The sequence below is a fragment of the Pleuronectes platessa genome, chromosome 24 (assembly GCF_947347685.1).
Source record: "Pleuronectes platessa chromosome 24, fPlePla1.1, whole genome shotgun sequence".
NCBI classification, from domain to species: Eukaryota; Metazoa; Chordata; class Actinopteri; order Pleuronectiformes; family Pleuronectidae; genus Pleuronectes; species Pleuronectes platessa.
Genome location: NC_070649.1, coordinates 7,602,554 through 7,626,234, shown reverse-complemented (window position 1 = coordinate 7,626,234; position 23,681 = coordinate 7,602,554). Strand labels below are relative to the sequence as shown.

The following is a 23,681-nucleotide window of genomic DNA, read 5'->3' as shown; positions in this document are numbered from 1 at the left end:
AATATTGATCGGATCAGCCGCTCCAAGTCATTTTTCACCAAAATAATCAAATCGGCCTCTTTGTACTTTAAGCCGCCCTGATAAAGGTTTCAATTGCATATGTGTCATAAATAGATAACATCACAGGTTGTGTGTAATCACAAGACTTCACAATTGCTTTAAATTGTGGCTGCAACAAAATTTGTGTTTACGATATTCCACGTGAGTTTTTATTTGAGGATAAACCCCTTGAGAGGAACCATGTAGTTTCTTAAGTTTTTGAAGACGAATTAAGTGTGAAAATCTTGTTTGGAGGTATTGATGTGGTGTGATTGCGAATGTAGATCTTACTCGATTCATCAGTCGATTGATTGTTTCTGAACACAAACAAATACTTTAGATTATTGTTGTTTGATTAAATCACTAGTCATTATCGGTATTGTAGTTTCTGTCAGTCAAAACACAGCAAACCAGAGACCGTGTAACGACGCCTCGTGATGAACAGAGAATAGAGGGGTGGTCCTGTTCTTCTGTAAAGCACAGTGTGTTCCCACTTCAGCCAAACTGATCTGAACTCAGCCTCCGGCGTTTCCGCGATCTGACACCCTCCTCGTATTGACCCTCCGGGGGTTATTTACCTTCCCAGTTGACGGCTAGCCGGTGCTGAGGTCAGCTCCTCCGCTCTGGTCAAGCCCAGGGCAATTGATCATGTTCTCTGAAATGACATAACGCCTGTGTGAGTTCGTTTGGCATTCTGTGTTGCTTTTTAGAGATGGGTTCCAGCCAATAGGGGGAGACATTGCTTCACATGACAGCTTGTTATTGCTGAGGAAAGTTTTCCCATCAACTACACTCCACATTTCCCCCTGAACAACACATTTTAATCCCCAAACATGTGATCAAAGTGAAACCTGCTTTGTTATTTCCTTTTTACTTCCTGCCTGCGCGTCGCTTTCCGTGCATTGGATTGTGTATTTCAGTCGGATGCGGGCTTTTATAGAAATCGTTGCAGCAGGTAGAAGCGATGCTGAATGAATTATCTCCATCGGCCGCCTCTCCTCCAATCGACGCCGCCGCAGCGCCGTTTTATGCCACGCATTATGCTAATGAGCTCCACCTCTCGGCCAATCAGGCGTTCGCTGGCGCTGTTTTCCCCCCGCACGGATCGGCCAGGGAGGGGAGCCGCTGTGTGCGGAGCCGCAGCACCGCCGCCTTCACTCTTTGTGTCCCCCGTCCTCCGGCTGCAAGCGCCGCGGTCGCTCCGGTTGAGCAGAGCCAGCAGCAGCCTGCCCTCCGACACACGAGAATGCGCAATTTTTCTACTTTTATACCGCCGGGCTCCCTCTCTGTGCCGCCGACCCGGGTTTTAATGGACGGGGTGGCATGAATCCCCAGTGTTACACGGTGGCGATGGACCTTGGCGTTTGTCAACTGAGGAATTTCTCGATTTCGTTTCTGTCCTCGGTGCTGGGGAAGGAGAGAGCGTCAGTCCGGGTCGACAATAGGTAAATGCTCGAGTCGGGAGGAGGCTTTGTTGCTCCCTGGATTCCAAATGGAACATTTCATTGATTCTCCACCAGCAGGAGAAAAAAAAAACATGCAGCCTCCATCTGCTTGTCTTTGTTGCAGACAGTAATCCTGATTCTTTATTTTAGTGACACGATAGAGCTCACATCTCTGCGACTGGCAGTTTGCCCTTGATGGAGACATTTCCATCACGCACACACACACACATACTGCAGTGCTCATCTGATGTCACACTGTAATCATCCAACAAATCCTGTTTATTAATATATTTATTTTCCCTTCTTCTTGTCCTTCAGCTCTTCGGGTGCAAGTGTGGTGGCTATCGACAACAAGATCGAACAAGCAATGGTAAGAGGCTGTTTTTCATTGTGTCTGTGTATATTTAGAATCCCCATCCAATTCTGTACACGTTTGTGCCAGTGTTATGTAACCCTGTGCACTGACTCCTACATCTAACCCAACCTGCTTTCATTTTGTACCATCAACATAAATCGCCTGTCGTTGTTTATTGACAATAGGAATGCGTGATTTGATTGTGAAGGTACTAAATACATGGAGCATAAAGCAGCTCTTGATCAATGAATGAATGAATGGAAGGCATGATGGTGCTCTTCTGTGTCCTGTACGTCTTTAAAAAAAAAGAGAGGGGGGGCCAAGACGCGTTGACAAAAACACATATGTTTTCCCGCACATACGTGTGCACCTGCTGGTATGCACAGAGGCAACAGGAGCTTCCTGCTCTGTCACGGTTTGGACCGATGACCTCCGGCTTGTTGGCAACTTGATGCGGGCCAGGCTAAGGTTCACACGCCATCCCTCACTCCCTCCTCCTCCTCTCTCTCTCTCTCTCCCTCTCATAAGCATGTATCCTCCCTTTCCCTGTCTCCCTCCCTCCCCCTGTCCCGTGTTGCTAGGCAAGCAGCAGCCTCCCCTTGGCTCGGTATAAATAACTCGGCCTTCCATTGGCTCCTCCCACCCCGATGCAGGAACAATTTGTTCCCGGGACATGGGAGAGGGAGGAGGAGTGAGGAAGGAGGGGCGGGCCTGCGGAGGGAGGGGGTGGTGGGATTATTAAAGGTAAATCCCGCTTTCTGCAGCAGCCGCCCGGCAAAACACAACATCGTCACCGTCGTCGCGAAGCCCTCTCGCATTTTCAAACCATATTTCTGAGGAGGTTTCATCCTCAAGAGCGTTAAAGGGATTTATGATGATGGTTCAACCTTTGCACTCTGCTGTCCCACATTTATCTGTACCAGTGTGTTTTCAAGCCCTCCAGTCAAAGTGGTTAATGTTTGTGCAGTGGTCTCTAGATTTATAAACTGAGTAAATAAAGAAATTAGGATGATTTAGCAAGTTGTGAATCAAAAGTGATTACATCTGCAACTAATAATCCATATGATTGAATATTTTTAATACCTTCAAATCGATTTTATCTGATCAACAGCTCAAAACCCTAAACGTATACCCAGAAAAATATGATATTAAACATTATAAAAAGAGCTAATCGTCACTTTTTAAGAAGCTGGAACCGGAAGAAGTAGAAGGATTTTTGTTATTTTTTTTCAAATGATCAATTGTCCAAATATTTTCAGATTATTAACATGACTTAGTGTTGTGGTGACTAAAGAATAATTTGAATAAGCCTATTTTAGCGTGTGTTGTTTTAGTTGTGTAACAAGGAAACTGGTTTGAACCAGAAATGTAGTTTGAACAAGATGTTTTCTTTCCTCTCAGGGGAAACATAGAAGTAGGAATCTGATTAATTATTTAGCTAACCATCTCACGCTCTTTGTCCCCCCCCCTCCCTTGGTTCTCAGGACTTGGTGAAGAGCCACCTCATGTATGCCGTGCGCGAGGAGGTGGAGGTGCTGAAGGAGCAGATCAAGGAGCTGATCGAGCGCAACACTCAACTGGAGCAGGAGAATAACCTGCTCAAGAACCTGGCCAGCCCCGAGCAGATGGCCCAGTTCCAGGCACAGGTCCAGACCGACGGCTCCCCCACCGGCGGCGCTCAGCCCCCGGTCCCGGTCCCCGTCGGAACCGCACAAGTCCTCCCCTCCGCACAGAACTCGTCCGCGTAACACAGAACCCGCACACTGAAGAGCTCCCGAAGGATGAGAGATAGAGGGGACAGGAGGAAGAAGATGAGGAGAAGGAGGAGGATGAAGATGGAATCTTGCCATACTGTGAACTGACTCTAGCATCAGGACCGACTATGCCACCGTCTCAAGGACACTTCACCTTAACCCGGACGACGAAAACCAACCTTCCTTTGTTGCACATCTTTATTTAACTGAAAGACTCTGGACGTTGCACCGGCTCCTGTTTTTACGTTTCTGCTTCGTCTCTGAATTTAGCTTCAGACAATCGTCATGCTGGTCGTCGCGGTGATGTCGAGGAGGACGGAGCTGACAGGAACCGACAGTTGTCTCGGAGCCACTGGAGGAAGGAGGAGCTATAGCGCATGGCCTCGGCCAATCAGTGGGAGCATGTTGAATTCCGATCTGGTGTGACCCCCCCACCCCCCACCCCCGGTGTGAGGCGTGCCATCGCCCTGCCCCACCTCAACACAACGCTGTTCATCTGCACACAATTTTCTACTCACCAGCTTCCCGTTTTATTTTCTCCTTCTTCCCCCCCCCCCCCTCTACCGTTTGCACATTTTTCGGGCGATGCTGACAGGGGACGAAGATTTGCGCGTCCCATCTGGAATGGGGAGTGAAATAATGACGCCGGTACTTTCTCCGGGGTCTCAGCCCTCCCAGCATCTGAACACGACGAGAAGACTTTATTTTCTGGGTTGAGTGGGAGGGGGTTGGTTATTCCGAAAAAGAAAAAAAAAGATATTACCTGCGTCTCATTGTTCACTTGAAGAACTCTGTGTTCTTTCTGAGGTTCACGTTCCCGTCCCCACCCTAACGCTCCGGCCCCTTCTCGGACGGAGCATTAAACATTTATGCAGGGAATCCTTGTTTTTTCAGGGTGGGCTGTGAATGGATGAGAATATATTTTTGTCTTGTTTATCTTTCTTTCTTTTTTTTGCTCTTATCGGTGTAATAAGTGTCTGTAAAAATAAATAACAGCGAGGCGAATAATTAGGACGTGACTGTTTCTAGGTAGTGAACTCTGTATATATGACAAATGTCCAATTAAACTCTACCAAGTGCCTGGATTCTAACCATAGATACATATATAAAAGGTTTTTAGTTGTCTTATTCATATATTTGTATATACATATATAGATATATATATATCTATATATATATATCTATGGTTTTGCCAGGTTTTGAAACTACCTGTGATGTCATTACTCAGGTAGGGACCAGAAGAGGATTATTTACCTCCGCACTATAAGATGCTGTCTCTCCTGAAGTGACACATGGCCTCGTACTGTACGTGACCTCTCCTCTGCCCTCGCTTCAAACTCACCCGCTCAAATGATCAGGACTGTTTGACCATTTGTGTGGACACATGTAGTTGTTGTTTTTTAATGAACTATTCTTTTCTGTTGTTTTTGTCTGTTTTTCTTTTATGTCTTTTGTACAGCCGAGTGTTTTAAGTTGCTCCTAGTGCAACTGGAGCGCCGAACACAATAGTGAGACACTTGACAACACAAAAAAGAAATGAGAGGGAGAGGAATTGAAAATGCCTAGCAGAATTGTCTATGTATTTGTGCATGTTCCTCAGCCCATCACAAATGTGACGTAAAAATTGCACTAGACAGTTGCACCTCAAATAAAAATGAAAACTAAAGAGCAAAAAGCTGGATTGTTTGTTTTTCTTTCTTCACGTTGCTTCAAGGTAACTCCTCCGAGGAGGTTATGCTCTCAACTGCGTTTGTTTGTTTGTTAGCAGGATTACGCAAAAAACAACTGGACGGATTTCAACGAAACTTGCGGTTTGGGTCGAGGGAGAAGCAATTATAATTCAGGATTGCATCAGGTACGTTTTTTCCAATGTCTTTAACATTGTGAACATTTTTATACATTTCAAATGATGGATCTTGATCTTGGAAAAAATCTGACATTAGTGTTTGCAATTTGGTATAGATCCACTTCATATGTGGACAGTTGTCCTTAATGTTTGTATGTACATCCTTCCTGAATGAACGTATCTTGTATCAGAGTATTTCTCTAGAAACATGCAGCTAAATTTCAGTCAAATATTAGATGGTTTTGAGTCTTTTTGTCCTTGAAACCCATAAAGTGTGAATTTCAATCATCCAAACCAGCTCCACAATATAAAGGCAAACACAGCTGGTGTTCACGTGTTCTAGTAAATTACCAGCCGCCCAGTTGACCCAGACTTCCCATTTACCAGCATAGTGTCCTCCTCTCCTGACCTCATTACTTATGCAGTGAGGGGTGGGCCTCCATAGAAGTGTTTTTCTATGAGAGCCCTGCTCATTGGCTCTAGTAGAACGAGCCCCCTACAGCCGTCTCTTGCTGGCTCCGCCCACTCCTCCCTCACGTGGACCCGCATGCGGTCAGACAGGAGCACACAGCAATACAGAGCGACGTCATGTGAGGAGACTGCAGCTGCAGCTGAACGTGACCATTTACATCTCTGGTCTTTAAACCATTTCACTATGGAAAATATCAAATGTTATTTTTTATAATAGGTGCGGTTTATGTTTTTCATTACAAATGTACTAATTAACAGCTATTGTACTCTTAAAATAGAATAGTAATAAATATAATTTGCACAACAACACGTGTAAAAATGTGCTTCAAATGTGAATGAATACAAGGTCAAACTTGCGTAATTCTTACGCAAAACCATATATGTTGTTATGTAATATACTTATACATATAAATACATTTTAATCTCTAGTTTGTCGTGGATTATTGTCTATAAATCGTTTTGTAATCTCCCAACGGCCACAAATGCTACGCTATGTGATATATGTATATGCAGACCCAGAGTATACGTTTGGGTCATATACATTGAAAGGTCATGAGGATACGTTTTGGGCAGTTTTTTAAATGTGTTGATGGAGGATGCGTTTCTAACGTATAGCGGGGGTTGGTCCAAATCCTGGGTTAAAAGTCGATAAAAGGCTTAAAAATGGCCGTAAAGTAGAATCAATGTCTCTCTACAGCAGCACAGACTCACAAGATTCTATCTCTACTCTAGTATTTACCCGAGATTGATTCGATTCACTTCCAGTGACTGTTGTTAGGAGATGTGGCAGAAAGCTCCTTGTGTCCAAAGGTCAATGAATCTTCAGACGTAGAAACGAGCTCAGCGACTTGACGTTTGATTCAAGGTCAAATCTACGCCCAAGGTTCGGCAAGTGGCTCTGATCGTCCCGAGATATTTTTAGCATCTCTAGGTGACACTTTTCCTCTGTCAAATTGTTTTATAGTTTAGGTGCAAAAAAATGTGCAAAATCTTCTAAATCCTTGTATTTCATCGGATGTTTACATGTATACCTATTTAGAGGACCCTGCCCCCCCCCCCCCGCTGAGTCGGTCTGATCCCTCTTTCTGACCTCAGAGAGAGAGAGAGAGGCCAGGCTGCATGGATCAGACGGCGTGCGGAGAGACAGCTACTGCTCTCGTGTCCAGATGGCACTTTCGCAAATCCCATTTCATTGACAAAAGGTGTTTTCTTCAAGCCCGCCGCCCCGGGTACAGGATGTTCTCCGAGGCTCAGGGATCACACGCGGATTAACCTCGTCTATTTGTGCCACCGGGCGTGTTTGGGGGCACATATCTTATATCATATCTAACATATATATGTCATTATTTACATTGTGTGGCACCATTAACTGCATTTGATGGCATATTTATGCACCCTATCTCTACACTGGATTATTTTTATAGTAGTAAACACAGCATTCTTTCATGGATTTTCTATTTCTGTAAAAGTAAAATTGAAGTTTTTATTAAAAAGTATACTAAATACTGCATGCTTACACGTACTACCTCTACTTCTGATCGACTCAGGCAAACAAAGACCTTTCTGCCCCAAAAGCGACCCCGAGAAACCCCCCGTGTTTGGACCCCCCTCCGTGCTGTTGATGTCGTCCTCACCGCTGAGAAAGCAGGTGTCCTGCTGGTTAAACCCCTTACGTCCAGACAGTCAGTAAGTAAAGCTCCACCTCCTGGGGGACCCCCTGAGGTGCTACAGGGGGGGATTAGCCCGTGTCAGAAATACACTTTGTGTTTGCACACGCACTGAAAGAAAACCTGTTAACGGCACTCTCATCGAGACCAAATCCCTGATATAAATCAAACCACGGGGCCGCAACTTCAAAAAGACCTTTGCAATCGAGATCATGTCTCCCATTTGAACGTGGATTGTAGAGACAAACATTGGAGACAGCGGTTTGCCCTAAATTAAATTATCGGCGCTAACTTTCAGCTCAAGTCAGCTGCCGCCACAGGCCTCTGCTCCCATCTGAACATCCAATTACACACAAAATACAGACGAGGGGTGAGTCATTTGATGCACCTTGTGATGCCAACGGGAGGAGAAGGCTTGGAATTACGTGTGCGTGTGTGTGTGTGTGTGGACATTCCGGAAATTACCAGCTCTACTACGCCGGCCTCGGTTAATTGGATGTCCAGCTGATTGAATGAAGAGACTCTATGTGGGTCAGGTCTGTTTGTTTGGGAGGCGGCTCGAGGGAGACGCGAGCACGTGGTAGTACTTAAATAGACACACAAGAAAAAAAGAGCCGCGCCGAACACGAGAGCTCCTTTACTAGCACCGGAGTAGTGTCTTCAAGAAAGGGTTACAAATGTTATCTTGTCTTTGATGGCTGGTGCATTCCAGGAGTGGACTAGTGACGTAAAGGCTTCACGCTAAGTGCTTATCAGACAAGTTGTTGTTTTTTGGAGACACGGACAATTTAACTTCAAAGCGAGAGCCTCGTGTCATTCAGAAAGGGCGGCTTGTACGTTCATGTTCCTGACGGCTTCCTTCAGACAAGCCATAGTACTGGCGGCACGGCGGTAAAGTGGTTAACACTGTCACCTCAATACGGTTCTGACTTTGACGGCTGATTGGGGTTTTTGCAGGTTCTCCGGCTTCCTCCCGCAGTCCAGACTCCAGAGACATGCAGGTTGGGTTTAATGGAGACTCTAAATTTCCTGTTTGTCTCAGAATGTTGGCCTTGATATAAAAGGTGCGCCCACAGACTGTAAACAAAGATGGAGGACATGACAGCACCCCAAAAGTAAAGACAAAGTGTGGTACCCTGGTGGACAGCTAAGACCTAGTCTTGATTGGTTTAGCCCAGAACAAATCAATGTCATCCCCGCAAAATGTTAGTGTTGTTATATTGCGTTAGTAACCCTGCCTCTTGCACAATGATAACTGGGGTTGGTTCTGGCCCTACGTGACCTTTCAGAAGTATTAGTGGTTCAGCTAATTAATGGATGGAGCCACGATTGATGAACAAGTACATTATATTGACTGCATCTATTCAGACGTCCATGTTGAAAGTCACACGGAGATGTAACGAGATCTGACCGGATCGTGACCGGGGTGATTATTCAGACGAGAACATATCAGCCGTAGAAGAAATGGGCTTTAGTCTAACACTGTCTCACCATGGAGGCATCAAGATCCCGGTTTCCACTTGATTACACTTAGTCACAGGGAAATATTTGGCTCATGTTGACATTCCTCTTCTTCCATGTGTGAATTATTTCTCAAAGTGATGGAGGAATGTGTCTGTAAAAACCTAACATACGCCTGCACACTTTGCGATTGTCCTTTTTTGCAGCAGGTCTGTACTTCGGTGTGCGTCTGTCCTCATCTGTCCTCTGCCCAAAGTCACATTTCCGAGAGGCACGTGTCGCGCCCTCTCGCAGAGAACCTGCAACAACAAACCACAGACCGAAGCACAAAGAGGGAGGCACAGGGCCCGTTAGCCCCACTGGGCGGAGAAGGGGATTATGGGGGATTACGGCCCTCTCTTGCCCTCCACTTTTTCCTCCCCACAGCACCTTCCCTCGCTCCCTATGAGTAGACAAAACCGAAAAAGTTCTCATCCTAAAATCGCCATCGCCTGTTATTCTAGATACAGCCAATGACTTGCATGTATGCGTAATAATTTCTTTTTACTTTGTGTGACATAGTTTGTTGTTATTCAGTCTGGTTTGACTGGTTCCCTGCGTCAGTGTTTATTTTTGCAGTGTCACTGTGAAAAGCAGGAGCATTCCTGGTGAACATTAAGCATCTGCTGCATGGTGCATAATGAAAACAAAACCATAACCGCATCTAAGTGAGGAGGCAAAACGGGAGAGGGGACAGATTTTAGCATCAATCCCTCAATTCCCCTCCTCTATTTGGGGATATCATTCATCCTGAGGCAGTTTACGCTGTCAAATCGGCATAAGAGAGAAAGTAGAGCAGTATCTGTAAGACACTTGGAATCTTCTTGGGTGCACTTCACTTCAGGTCTGTGTTTGTTTTGGCTGACGTGCCGGGAGTTTGCGTCTGCGTGTCAATGTGTGTGCGTCTTTTTTCAGTGCAGCCAGACAGTCATTACACTTCCCACTGTTGAGCTGACACAGCAGGAGAGACAACAACAGGCCCGACAACACCGCGTTCACTGAAAGAGCTTTCCTCTTAATCAGGTTGTTTATGGGCCAGACTGCTCCACTTTATTAGAAGGACGCTTGAAGGACTTAATTTTAAGAGCCATACAGGGAAGTGTGTCTGGTGAGAAGGTGTTTAGTTTGTCCCACAGTAAGTGCGTAAAATGATATACAGTCTAAAATGGTTTTAAACTAAATATGGACTCAACATCTTAGTTGTGTCAGGACCAAATACACCCAAAACCTAGACCCTGGGAAAAGTTCAACTTAAAATATGGATCTGTGCACCTGTAGTCTTTACTTTCATCTCATGATCTAACACACGAGCAGGTTGTCCTCCATTTTGGACGAGTTTAAGGTTATATATTATTTAGATTGTCCTGATGTTTCTGTCCTAGTACTTCTGCAGCCAGGAAGGAGTGGGAAAAGGACGGGCAAAATCATGAGACATGATGAATCACACATTGTGTTGTTTGTCGGTGGAGCTAGGAGGAGCATACTTTAATTCTGGAAAAGTCCCAGCAAAATCTGCACTTTGGAAAATGTCTCATAATCGACCAGTGTTACTGCTGTTTATTGCACACATGCTGTGTGAGAATGAAAAGCTTTACAGAGGCAGGCGAGGCTCAGCAAACAGACAATCGTCACGCTGCAGCATCAATAGGAATTGATTTCCATCCCTCCATAGACTGACATCGACTGTTTCATGAAGTCATGTGAAAGACAGTCTGTTCCCGAGCTGACGATGTGCTGATCAGCAGCAATCAGAGGACACACAGGGCTGTCACAATGCCAGCATCAAATACGTCCTTCCTCTGGCCTCGCACGGACACGTCCACACAGCTCGACTGTTCAGAAGAAGGAAGGAGAAGTGTCGACCTTACGTGACAGCAAAACTCAAAGATAGCTGGAAAGCTCGGCGAGCAGGCATCTGCGATGCTTGTCGTCTGGCCCGACGATCAAAGTGACTACAGATTGTTTTCCTAAATGCAAATTCACCACAGCGGGTGTGTTTGAGCAGGTGTGCACCAAATGGCCAACCAAGCCCGAGGCCTCTGCAAGTAGCCAGGGAGCGGATGGAAGCCGGCCTGGAAAGCGGAGGGTTTAAATGGATACACAAGGCTTCATCTGGCCGACATCTGCCCTTCTGTACTGACCTGTTTGCAGGAAAGTGCAAATCCCACTTCTTGTTTGTGGAGATGGAGGGTGGGCATGCTCGGTGTGCAGCTAATTAGACACAGCAAAGTTAAACAAACCCTTTGCTCTCGGGTGCATCCACAGACACAACAGAGCGTACTTTGCATCTCGAGGAGTAAATTTGAGTTTAAACCTCCCGCAGCTCAGCAGAAATGTGAACACATCGGGTCTAAACTCTCTTTCTCTTAGCGGCCGTCTTTCAATTTCAAAGCCTCTGAAAGTCTATTTCTGTGCTTCCTCCATGTCCTTGAACCCTGATGTCTGGTACATGGTGTGTTCAACCCCAACGTGTGCAAAATGTACAAAAAACCGCAGTCTGAGGTCAGCTTCTAACACTGCAGTGTTTCCTGTTTGCTTCCTATTTTTGAGACAGGAAGAGAAATCGGCTGCCTTCGCTTTCTTCCACGTGTCGTCCTTCACTTGTCACCTCACTGTCGTTCCCACTTCTCTGATCTTTTTCCAGGGCGGACATGCAATTTCTTCTATTTGGCAGGCAGCTACCACATCTACTGAAATAGTCTGAGCTTTCTTCTGACTATCTAGATAAGACAGTCATCCTAAACGGTTTTTTCCCCCCTGCAGTCCAGGGTTGATGTCTGAATGAGGCATTTCTGTTGATACACTGCTGCATCACTGCGGCACCTGGCACACGAGATGCTGCAGTCGCACTCGCATGTGACTGAATTGAGACTATTTATTTATTCATGCCTGCATTTCGGCATGTTGCACAGAACCTCGGCTTCTTCTGAGACACTGGAAAACATGTGACCTGCAGCTGGATACAACTCACTGTCGGCTGAGAGCGATTTACCATCGTCAGCTGATGAACAGCGAGCACAGGAAAAACAGTGATTGACATGATATTACATTATGTCATGTTAAAGTAAAAAAATCTCCCCTTTCGGTTTCCCACTTTATTTTTTAGACAAAGTGGCATCCCCTAAAGAAACCGCCTCATCAAGTGGCTCACACTCAAATATCAGTGCCCTAAATGTGCCTGATCTTTCTCTATAATAATAATTCCTGGATCCACGCCATCATTTAATGGGTTTGTTCTCGGCTCAGGTCCCATCTTTACACCTAGTTTTGCGAAGAACAATTTTTTGGCGTAATCCTCCTGACAGACAAAGGGACAGGGGTGAAAAACACAACCTCCATGAAACCGTGATAATATCTCATTTAGCAGAGCGAGTCTATCATCCAACACTTTCAAATATAAATGCAGCAGGTTTTTAAGGTGCTTCAAACCTTACTCGACCTGTACAGAATATATATGTTTTAGTCGTGTGTGCATTATTGTGTATTCACGACGTCACAAACTCATTACATCAAGAAACCAGAGCAGCAGAGGTAAAAAATGCGGAAGACCAAAACTTAGACAAAGAGACAGTTTTTGAGTTCCACCACATTAGATTGTAACGATATAATAGATAGTCCCATACGCTGAGTTGATATTTAGGTCAACCCCACTGAGGACAACACAGTGGGGTTGACCCACCCCCCCTTGCTCTCTTTAGCCGGGGGGGGTTGAGGCTTTGAGAAGAACATGGTGTTCCAGCGCAGCCTCAGCATACAGGGTACAGAGCACATATGCACACACACATATGCATGCGTGAGAATGTGTCTGGCTATAGGTCGGATGCACGGAGTACATTGTGTCCACATGAGACATCCTGCTGCGGGACAATTGTACCAGTGTAATAAACTGTGAGAATTTAGATTGTAAAATACAGATGAATAATTCGGTGTCCACTTTGACAGGGGAGATGTAGATGTTTCTTATTACGTATTTTATACAAATTTTAAATTGTATTGATCGTATGTAAGCAGGATAACGCAAAAACAATCTGCAGGATTCCATCAAATTTGGTGGAAGGATGGGACACGAGGCAAGATAGAAGCCAATACAGTTTTGTGTGGGTTTGGACAAAGGGACAGGTTTAACTTTGGCCCAGAGAGTAATTAATGGATAAATCCAACATATTTAGGGAAATCATATTTATGACTTTGTGGAATTTCCATGTGGCTTGATTGAATTGAAAGGGACAGTTTGTCCTTGGAGGATGTTTGCACTGTACTGCATATTGTACTACTTATTTTTAAACACAAAAATAATTGTTGACTGTGTGTATTTCAAATTATATTACATAATTTCAATGTAGAGGCTCACATTTAATGAAGTATTTTCCATCATGTTGAGTTAGTGTGAATAAATCAAATAACTTTGATTAAATAAATTGTGGGTTTAATGTATATATTTATAGATACGTTTAACATAATTTAATTAAATCACTCAAGAGGAAGAAGAAGAAAAAGCTTCATGATTTTATCTTTGTAATAGCAATAAATTATATAAAATGATACCTCCTGTTCTTTATCACTATTACATTTCATGTCTGCACTTAGTTAGATCAGTAGTTTCCCATCACTCCCATCGCTCCCATCATACACAAACACACACACAGGTGTTCACAGTCGTTTGTCACCACCTGAGAGTCCAGACTATAGTTCACGTCTCTTCTCTCCAAATCGTTCTTAGACACAGATCTTGTTTCTCACAACACAAACGTGGGAATCCGAGATGAGTCCAACTCACATAAAACAGGCTGTTATATGAAGAACCTCCGACCACAGGGGAAGCTTTATGAGGCGGCACACAATCGTGTATCACCTGCAGTCACGATGCATCGTAGCGTGGGCAGAAGATGTGAAAACACTGAAGATCTCAAGTGCTTAGAACAGCAAGCCCACTGTGTTTTCATGTTTTCACCCGCTCACCGTTGTCTAATTCGTGGCTTTTGTTGTCATTTGTTATTTTAAAACCACAAAGTGTTTAGGCTGACGTGACATAGCTGCTGTCAAGACTCACAAAGAGGCCCCGGGTGGGAAGACAGCGACGGGACAGCGAAGCTTGTCATGCAACATGTTTTGAATAGTTCTCTTTTAAAGAGGCTCTCAGTGGGAGCCAAGTGATTGACACCAAGCAAAGCCTGGTGTAATGAGCGTGCTGGTCTGAAACGTGTCGGGCACACTGACACAATGGTGAAGACAAATTTAGGTGTATATATTTGTCTTCTTCAGGCAAATGAATGAAGCTGAGCGGTTTGATGGGGCCTGCAGCCGCCCAGACCACAGCAGCATGACAAAAGGCAAATATTGACATCTAAACACACACACACTCATCTGAGAGGTAAACATGCAGTGTCTTCATAAGCAGAGGTGGGAAAGTGCTGCTGGGTGTGTTTGCATTTGTTTACTTCAGTGAGGAGCCTGTTTTTTTGTGCAGCCACACATCTAGTCCATGCATGTTCTCTGTTCCTGTTTTCGTAGCCTGGAGCGTGAGTGTCGTTAAAAAGTCAGACCCAAATATTTAACCGACATATCCTTCACATGAAAGGAGAAAAGTTTTGACATAAGTTATTTTCACATCTAAATACCGAAGAAGGAATTTTACTCGAATATATTGATATTCACTGAATACATGATTGATATTTATGATCAGAGCCTGCGAATAAAGATGGACGACGTCTTTGTACTTCCGCCCGCTGTATAAATTCACGGGTGTACGTACTTTTTTCAGTCGCTAGTTCTCTCTCGTTCAAATCATGATCAAAAGACCTAGTTTGATGACATCGTGAGGCGGCGTGGGATGTTGGGAGTCTTCACCACCAGTTCCAATGGAAGTTTACCGGATTCAAGGGGTTACATTTTATTTCACGCTAGGCTTACATTACAAGCGACAAACCAGTTGACGGGCTAACTGGCTAGCGGTATTTTTCTCGGAGGTTATATCAGAGACGGACGAAGTGGTCGACCAAACGTCCCTTTATTTTGAATAAATTTGGGGATTTCTTTGAGTTAGAGAACATTATTGAAAACATTTTGGTTAAAGTAAGCACCCAAGGCAACATAATATATAACACAAAGAAGTAGTGTTTAGATACTTTAATGAAGAACTGCCACATATCCTCTCTTTAATGACGTCTTTGACGTTTAAGACTGCCTGATTTATCTGTAAATGTAGTTTTCTGTGCTTTTTTCATTACATGGCTGAGCCTAACCCAAGAAGAAATTGCATAAGGCTTCTTTTCTTATTTTTGTTGTCTGTCACATACATTGAAGAAAACGAGAAGAACAGAACAGGGCGAATAAAAGGGAGGATGTTGTTCGTGTTTTCAGAGGCGACCTTCGATGCCCTGTGAAAAAGAAAATCTGTGCAGTGTGTTAAAACTGCAGCTGTGGTTTGTCTTGAATGTGCGAGGGGAAATAAATAGGGAACAGTATGTGCAGTACCGCATGTGCTTTTTCATGCCTATATGGGAGAGAGAGGGGGGGAGAGAGAGAGAGAGAGAGGGAGGGAGGGAGGGAGAGAGAGAAGGTCCCTGAATTTGAGTTCCGTCCCTCCACAGTTTCCCTCTGAATTTCATTCATAATTTACTGCCCCTACTGTTCTGTCTGCAATTAGGATACAGGGAGGAAACCAGCCAAGGCATTGCCCCCCCCACCCTTCCTGCTAGCACGAACACTTGTTATCACAACGTCATGGACGACCTGGGTCTCCCTGCCGCCGTCTCACGCTGCCCTACTTTACTGTCTTGTGCTGCAGTTTCAAGGGAGGTCTCAACTTTGCCGGCGCAGCCAGCACCAGAGGTGCGGGATGACAACCATCTCACATCCTGAACACTGTTTATTTACCAGACCATTTATAAGCAGCGGGCACAAGGTGCGAGGGGACAAGACACGGTGTCTCACTTGCATTTGCAATCAAAACACAAACCAGGGGAATTCATTGAGAAAAATACACAAGATCAAACCCGCTTTTAAATCTGGATCAATAATCTTCATCAGATTAAAACACAAGAGCTTTAGCTGTGTAAATGTGCTGATCAGAGGTTAAATTGTAGGTTTTTCGTTGATATTTTACACATTAATCATATAAACTGTTCACTTGTGACTTATCTGTTCACTTCAATGTAGGGAGGACAAGTGTAATTCCTAATGAATGTGATTGATGCAAACATCAAACGAACCACGTGATCTGAGATGGAAACGTAATGACGCCAGCTCCATCAATAAAATGTTATCAATGCATGAGTAACAATAATGGATTCGCAGAATAAATAAGAATCTTATAATTTAGACAATAAAACCTGCAAACGTTTAGTATGCAGCATTTTGAAAGTTTGAACAAATTTTGGGAATCACTTGACTTACAAAAAGTTGCACATGCTTTTAAATGATCTCGCCTTGATTGCTTTAATACACTTTACTGAGATTGAACTTTCTATTAATTAATGACCACATCGACCTGTGCTCGCCTCCCTCCAGTGGCTCTCTATAAAATGATGTATTGATTTTCAAATGTTATCACTCACTTTAAAAGCCTCACATGGCCTTGCACCCAAAAGACCTTTCACACTTATTGACCTGGTAAATACCCTCTTGACCTCTAAGATCTTTGACTGGAGCCCTGCTGGTCTTGCTTTGTAACAGCCCCCACATTATGCAATTTGCTCCCCATTGTACTTGGACTAACCAAGTCTCTTGATTCTTTCAAATCCATTCTCAAAACATTTCTTACTATGAAAGCTTATACAAACGATTGACTCATATTAATCCCGACTAATCCTATTTATTTATATAATTCTATCTATTGTAGTGTTCTTTTTTCTCTGCCTGCGTTCCGTTGTTTTGTTGATGTTAACAATTTGTTAACATCATCGAGAAAAGTCCAGCATAAATCAAGTTTATTATTCTTATTGTAGATTGTGCTTCTGCAACCTGTACTTATAAGTAAACTACCAGTACACCGTGTCCGTCCTGTGATTAGTGCCGGAGGATTTAAGATGCTGAGCAGCATTTACAAGAATGACTCACAGCCTGGTGGGTGGGTGTGCAGCTGACTGTGCACACCTCCAGATGTACATTTGGACTGTACATGCAGTGGGAGCAGATTATGTGGCTCTGACACAATATTGTGTAGTCTATATGTGTTTATGTTTGCGTGTCTGTGTGTGCAACTTTGGACTCGTGACTCATTTGAGTATGAATAAGTCACTATATGCACTGTTACTATGTGGAACATGTGCATCCTGCCCACATGTACTATCACACGTTATCTTATCTGTCATGAGCACCAGGACATTAAAGTATATATGACTTTGTTTACTTTGCTTAGGTACATGTCTGGGTGAGGCTCGGCTCTCGGCGTGTTTGTGGGATAAAGGTTTTCTTTATTGCATCTATTTCTGTCCCGGCCTACTTCCTGGAGTCAGGTGAGACCGTTTAGCGGTGTGTAGTGGGAGTCATCTGTGGGCCATTCTGTGCCTGTTCAAATCACAAACATTCCTCAAGCTAACGACCAGCCACACCCTGACATAGCACCGAGCACCTCGACTTGGTTTCTGTGTGCGGACGATGCCAAGAAACAAAGGGCACAGCTCTCGGGCTCGGGAAAGGAGAAACGTAAAAAGCAAACGCCCCGGTGACTCACCCACTGGACCTGGTCTAATTTGAAAGAATGAATTGTATATGACTAATCACCCGCGGACGAGTTTATCTGAGCAGAGACAAGAAAAAGGAATAAAGGTCAGGTTTTAACGGTAAACTGGAGATCTGTTTAGTCTAACGCGGACCAGCAGGAGCAATTTGAGGCGTCGCAGCGGTTTCCCATAGCCACAGCTTCAGAGGGATATCCCCTGCTCACTTGTTTTTAATTTTGTTAACCACACACAAACCAGAGGCCACTCTCGTGAATCAGGATTACTCCTCTGTGAGACGGAGCCGTCTGTATAACTTTACCGAGACAGCAATTACTTGGACAAACAACTAAATGTAAACACACTGTCTGAGTCTGAGTGGACTACAAGCTGTTTCCTCAGAGCTTGTGCAGCACTAAATCTCTTAAAGTCACATTGCAACGATATCAGAATGGAGGTCTCTCTGGGAATTGATCTCTATAACTGAGAAAAACACAATGCCGTATCCTCTCCTGACTCCTACGACGTGGAGAGGAGGGAGGATGATCATCCGAGGGCGTGTTTCAACGCCCGTTCCCAACTTAACCTCAGGTGTGGACAGGGAGCTGCTGATGTCACAGAAGAAGAATGTGGTCGCATGCAAAAACAGCCGATCAGCTGATTGTCCACACACAGTGCCACGCGATACTCAACAGCTGCTGGGTGGGAGTCAGGCCCAAGGCTGGGATCAGGACCTGTACCAGGGGTGTGGTAGATGGTTTCAGGGTAGTGAAGAGCAGAAAACCAGTGAAACCAGGGATGTACATGCGGGCTTGAATTTGGGGAAACACACGAGTCACAGGAGTCAGCGATAAAGTCCCAGCATGCACCTGCACATACTTGCACGTGCACAGATGTGAAGACATTGATTATGCAGCAGAGATAAAAAAAAAAAAACTAGAAGTGACCTGTGACCTGTGGAATTCCACCAATGGTAACTGCACACAATGAAATTCCCGTGAATCATAAGCTGTCCCGAATCCATCCCGTGGCTGAAGGTAGACATTTTGTTACCTAATGATTGTGCTGCACCAATCCGTGTTTGTTTGTAGTCTTAATGATGCCTTTTGATACATTTTAACTGGACACACACTCTCTCCTCACCGGCCGCCACTTTCTCTACGGATGAAATGAATAAACGGCTCATTGCGTCCCCCGAGGACGACAGAAAGTCAAGGAGCTCAGCCGTTCTCCATCGAGGTGAAAGCTTGCCCAGCCTGTTTTATTGGCACAGGCATTTATTAAAAAACGCCAGCACAAGGTACAGAGACGTCTCATAGAGGGAGGTGAGGGAGTATCACATGAATAAACTAAAAAGATTTAAACAGTGCTGTAAGAATGGTGATACAGCTGAATTAAGTTGAGTGTTTTGTGTATTTCATTGTAAAACCATCCCCTTAAACCGACATATGTTTTTCATTTTATCGCTATTCAGGTTTCCCGCCGGCTGGTAAATTCCGAAACTCTCCCCCTGGGTTCCATGTTTCAACAGCCAAGTGTATTTTGAAACGACGACTGACGCCAAAACGGAGTCGATAATTGTGTCGCAGCCAAACAAATGAAACCGACATATGGTAACAGGCCGGTGTTGGATGAATTCCCCAATCTGCTCAGCTTAATTAGCTGGACTGGGAGGATATTTGTGGCATTTATCTGAAGCCTTTCCTTTAAAGGAACAAACTGTGGAAACCCCTTGTTAAGTAAGTGTAACACAGAACGCCTGATAACGTATATTTCATGGTCGAAACCATTCATACACACTGGGTTACGTTTTCACAACGTACACACTTTGGCTCCTGGAATGTTATTGTTGTTATGAGGATGAAAAAGAGCTGTTTATTCCAAAAGGTGACACTGTTGGGAGTGGCACCGTGGGTGTGAGCATGCAGGCACATGTCATATACAAATATGCAATAGAAACTCTTTGACATTGGAGAATATTGTTGTATATATATATATTCTGGATTCTCCTTCCTTCGAGGATGTTTTTGCTAATTGAAATCGTTGCGTGTCATTATTGCGTGTTTTTAAAAGGCCGAGCACAGCAGCTCTGGGGCTTGGCAGCGTCAGCGGGGACAGAGTACAGAGCTGTGAGGCGGACAACAAAAAATAAGGTCATTCAGATCGAGCTGTGCCGCAGGGAAACACACATCCACACTGGCTGGATATTCTCCAATTGCACACCTTTAAGAAAATACCCCACCTACAACAGTTTGTGGTTGAGACGGGTAATAAACACAGTCCTAAGATGTAGGTATTTAATCATGTGGTCTTCTTATCCCCACACATTGTAATACACATTCTAATGGTAAATTAAAGGTATGATTACCTCACAGTTTACTGCTCGACATTTGTACAAATATTTCACAGAATAATTGTTTTCTAATATGAAATAGTTGCCGGTATTTGTCTTAAAATGATTAGCTTTGTTATAGAGTGGTTTAGTAGTCACATATACACGCGTGGTAGATTTTAGATACAAATAGAAACTGCACAAATAGACCAAAAGGATTCTGTGGTGAAAACATTGTTAGATTTGTGTAGAACAGAAGAAACTACTGTTTTTCTTATTTCTCTAATTTGCTATAGTTTCAGCTCCAGTTTAACAAAATCTACATTTGTACATTTGTGTTTATTTCTACAGATTCTCCAGGGCTTGGAAAATGCATTTCCACGGTCGCTGTAGCTTTTATCTCACTGTTCTAATAATACAAAGAGACATATAGTCTGAATCAGTAGGATTCACACAGTAAAACAAATTTAATAATCAAGTAAATGTACTCAATTTCACATGTTGTTGCTTTTCTCAGAAGCTGACGCGACACATTCTTATGAGGACTAATTGTCTGAAAGGCCATTTTCGTTTCTCTAATTAGTTTTGAGCGATGGCTGATGGAGCAGAGTCACGCCCTTGTTAGTCGACAGTGGGACTGTCATCTCGCAGAACATCAAGCGACCCGATGAAGCGGACGCTCGGAACAGCGTGTACCAAAACAGCACCATCGCATCGACAGTTGGAGTTTGGACACTTGGCTTTTGTTCTGTTGTGGACACGTGCACACACACACAAACACCGGACAAGCCGATACACTGTCATCACCGACTTGAAACCCCATCTCACACCCTGCTTGTGTTATCCCCAATTATTTCCAGACCCGTTCCTAATAAATTAAAGCACTCCTGCGTGATGTCCTGCTATTGAAGGGGATTTAACAATGTGCCAAAAGGCCAAACACATTTTAACACTTTTACAATTTTCCAACTTGTGCGTTTATAGGAACATAGTCAGCTTGAACCTTTATGTTATTATCTGGAATCAAACTGCCAATCTGTAGCAGAATAGGTGAGGGTATTGTGACGATGTTAAACAGACAGAGGTATTTAGTTGACACTGCTGACCCCTGCTGTTCAAAATTTGCAACGGCAACCATTCTTAATGAGAAACTGAATATGAATAACAATGGAATATATAGGATCTGATAAGACGACAATTATAATAACCTACCGTAAAACAAATTCAAATTGGACTAGCCGACACTACAGTTTACTGGCCCCGGTGCCCTGTGAGGACTCCCGCTGCTTCTTGAGCTCAGCCAGCTGCCTCTCCATGTGGTAGATATCTTCACACATTTGCCTAAAGAAAAGCAGATGTAACCTTTTAAATGTGGGAACATTACAACTGCAATTCTGTGAAATAAGCAACTAGATATGTTGTGTATTTTCTGTATCTTTAGAGCTGTCATTTTGCTGTTTGCATCTCTGTAAATAAACATACTTGAGCATTTCACTGCGGCATAAAAATAGGTTTGTGTCATCACTGGTGTTTTGTTTTTTGGTTTTTACCTGTGGGCAGACTGGGCCCTGCTCAGTTGGCAGTGGAGGCGCTTGACGATTGCTTCGTAGCGCCTGTTCTGGATCTGAGGCAGTGGAGACACAAACAAACACTGAGGAGTTTTCATTTGAGGCTAAAACCAGAACTCAAACTATGATCTCAGGCTTGAACCCTATTATCTTTATTCATTCTTTACTTTGTAAAATGAGCAGTGAAAAGATGCTGCACTTGATATGTTTTGGTTTTTGACTAATTCTCTTTGCCACACCTCTATGTCTTTCTTCATCCGGGTGTGAGTCTCAAACTCTTTCTGCAGTCGCTCTCTCTGCACAGCTATGATTTGCCTCATCGAAGAGACCTCGCCCTTAAGAGCCTTAATCTCTCGCTGCAGAAAAGCAAATGATAAGAAATAAATATATAATAGTTACGAATACAGCAGTTTACTGTGGGAGATTTTTGGGGGTATGACCAAATGCAAGTCTTCTCCACCTTTGCCAGATGTGCTGTGTTTCCATTTGAGCTGTCCAGATCCTCCCTCAGCTCCTCTTTCTTCTGTGTCAACATCCTGACCAGCGCTCTCTTCTCCTCCAGCTCTTTAAAGGCCTCCGTCTTTTTTGCCACACGCAAAACAGCGGCTGCGTGACCCTCCATCTTTTGTCGGTAGGTGTCGAACCCTGCCAGCGCCGTGCAAGCGTTCTCTTCCTGCTCACATATGCGAATGTGGAGTTGTGTGTTTTCCTTGTTGATGGACACACAACGATCCTGCAGGACTTTTGCCTGCCGCTGCAGGTGCTCCAAGTTGCCCTCCAGCACCAGGGCGTCCCTCACCTTAGATCTCAGCTCCTGATCTGCCATCTCGGCCTTCTTCTGAACATCTGAAAGAGTAGCCTGCAGAAGGAGGCATTGTTTTGTTTTAAGCAGTGACAACATAACTAAACTATGGTGAGATGGTGAGAATATGGTGAGAATCAGGATATAGCCAGGCATGACGTCCTCTGCCCTTGACCCTCGGCAAGAGTCAATCAATCAATCAATCAATCAATCAAATTAGATTAGTATTGCCACTATTCATAAAACACAATTTGTGTCATAGGGCTTAACAAGGTGCAACACCCTCTGTCCTTAATCAAAATAACACTATTCAGGAAAAAAGACATAAATGGAAAGATGTGTCAAAGTTTAAAGTCAGGTCTGCAAAAAGTGTGACAGAGATGAAAGGGGCAGCAATAATACAATGACTTTCAATAATTCCTTGTGTTTATATTGTACTTTTTTACCTATTCAATACCTTTACAGAGTGTTTCTGTGTGTCATTTATCATTTATTTTACCTTTACTGCAACACCTACAACTACCAAGTACTGTCAACACACACACACACACACACACACACACACACACACACACACACACACACACACACACACACACACACACACACACACACACACACAGAGTGTTGTGTAGAAGCTAATGTAGCTTGTGATGTGTGTATAGAATGGAAGGATGAATGTGAACCTGCAGGGAGCTGAGGGTTTTCTGTTTCTCCTTCAGAGCCTCGGTCTGCGTGAAGCTGTGCTGACTGACGTCCTCCACGGCCTTGGTCAGTGAAAAGCCTGAGAAACAACAATCAGCTGGACTGTGACTTTACAAGATAGATGTCAAACCAAAAGGAAGCCATTAAGAAAGCTGTGGTTAGCTAGTAGTATTTACAGGTGTAATTTCCCTCATGTTAAAATGTGAAACATGTATAATTAAACCTATGCCATGATGAGGTTATAAACACAGTAAATATTTTTAGAGCTCAGTTCCTATGTAGGTTTAAAACAAGCTAATATTAGCTAATAATTAGCTCACAATGTTTACATTTGTGTTATAGTTGTTATAGCTAAACCGTTCATAGTTGTTAAACATTAAAATCCCGGATTTATTTATAAACTTTTTTGTCAGTTACTTTATTTAAATAGTTTTAAAATCATCTTACCGTCTTCACTGACTCTAAAATCAGTCATTTTGACACTTGTTAGCTTACGTTAGCTGATAGCTGTTAGCTGGCTAATGGTGAAAGTCTGAC

General features: G+C 43.8%; 2 protein-coding genes across 3 annotated transcripts in view; one reads left to right on the top strand and one right to left on the bottom strand.

Annotated features, from left to right (window-relative positions):
• Positions 1-5,268, top strand: part of zgc:65895 (uncharacterized protein LOC393546 homolog) — a 21,257-nt gene extending 15,989 nt beyond the window's left edge. Inside the window, exons 1-3 of one of the 2 annotated variants that reach the window (XM_053416879.1) lie at positions 1,183-1,484; positions 1,803-1,854; positions 3,324-5,268. In XM_053416879.1, coding sequence (XP_053272854.1) covers positions 1,363-1,484; positions 1,803-1,854; positions 3,324-3,587 — 438 coding nt within the window. In that variant the 5' untranslated portion in view covers positions 1,183-1,362 and the 3' untranslated portion in view covers positions 3,588-5,268. Of the gene's footprint in view, positions 1-1,182; positions 1,485-1,802; positions 1,855-3,323 lie in introns of those variants that run through there. The other variant, XM_053416878.1, reaches the window with a different exon arrangement.
• LOC128430816 (coiled-coil domain-containing protein 122) lies at positions 177-23,681 on the bottom strand. Its single transcript, XM_053416880.1, has 7 exons — positions 23,592-23,681; positions 23,126-23,223; positions 22,098-22,496; positions 21,877-21,993; positions 21,620-21,693; positions 21,282-21,410; positions 177-694 (listed from the first exon to the last, which is right to left on the bottom strand). Exons 1-6 carry the CDS (start codon positions 23,617-23,619, stop codon positions 21,314-21,316), a joined length of 813 nt encoding a protein of 270 aa, XP_053272855.1. The 5' UTR covers positions 23,620-23,681; the 3' UTR covers positions 177-694; positions 21,282-21,313.

Bases quoted from the DNA above. Each gene is read 5' to 3' on its own strand.
- LOC128430816 (XM_053416880.1), bottom strand. From the start codon at position 23,619: ATGACTGATTTTAGAGTCAGTGAAGACG. The intron at 22,497-23,125 runs GTTCACATTCAT...CTCCTTCTGCAG, and splicing joins AAACCCTCAGCTCCCTGCAG to GCTACTCTTTCAGATGTTCA. The intron at 21,694-21,876 runs GTGTGGCAAAGA...CCACTGCCTCAG, and splicing joins GGATGAAGAAAGACATAGAG to ATCCAGAACAGGCGCTACGA.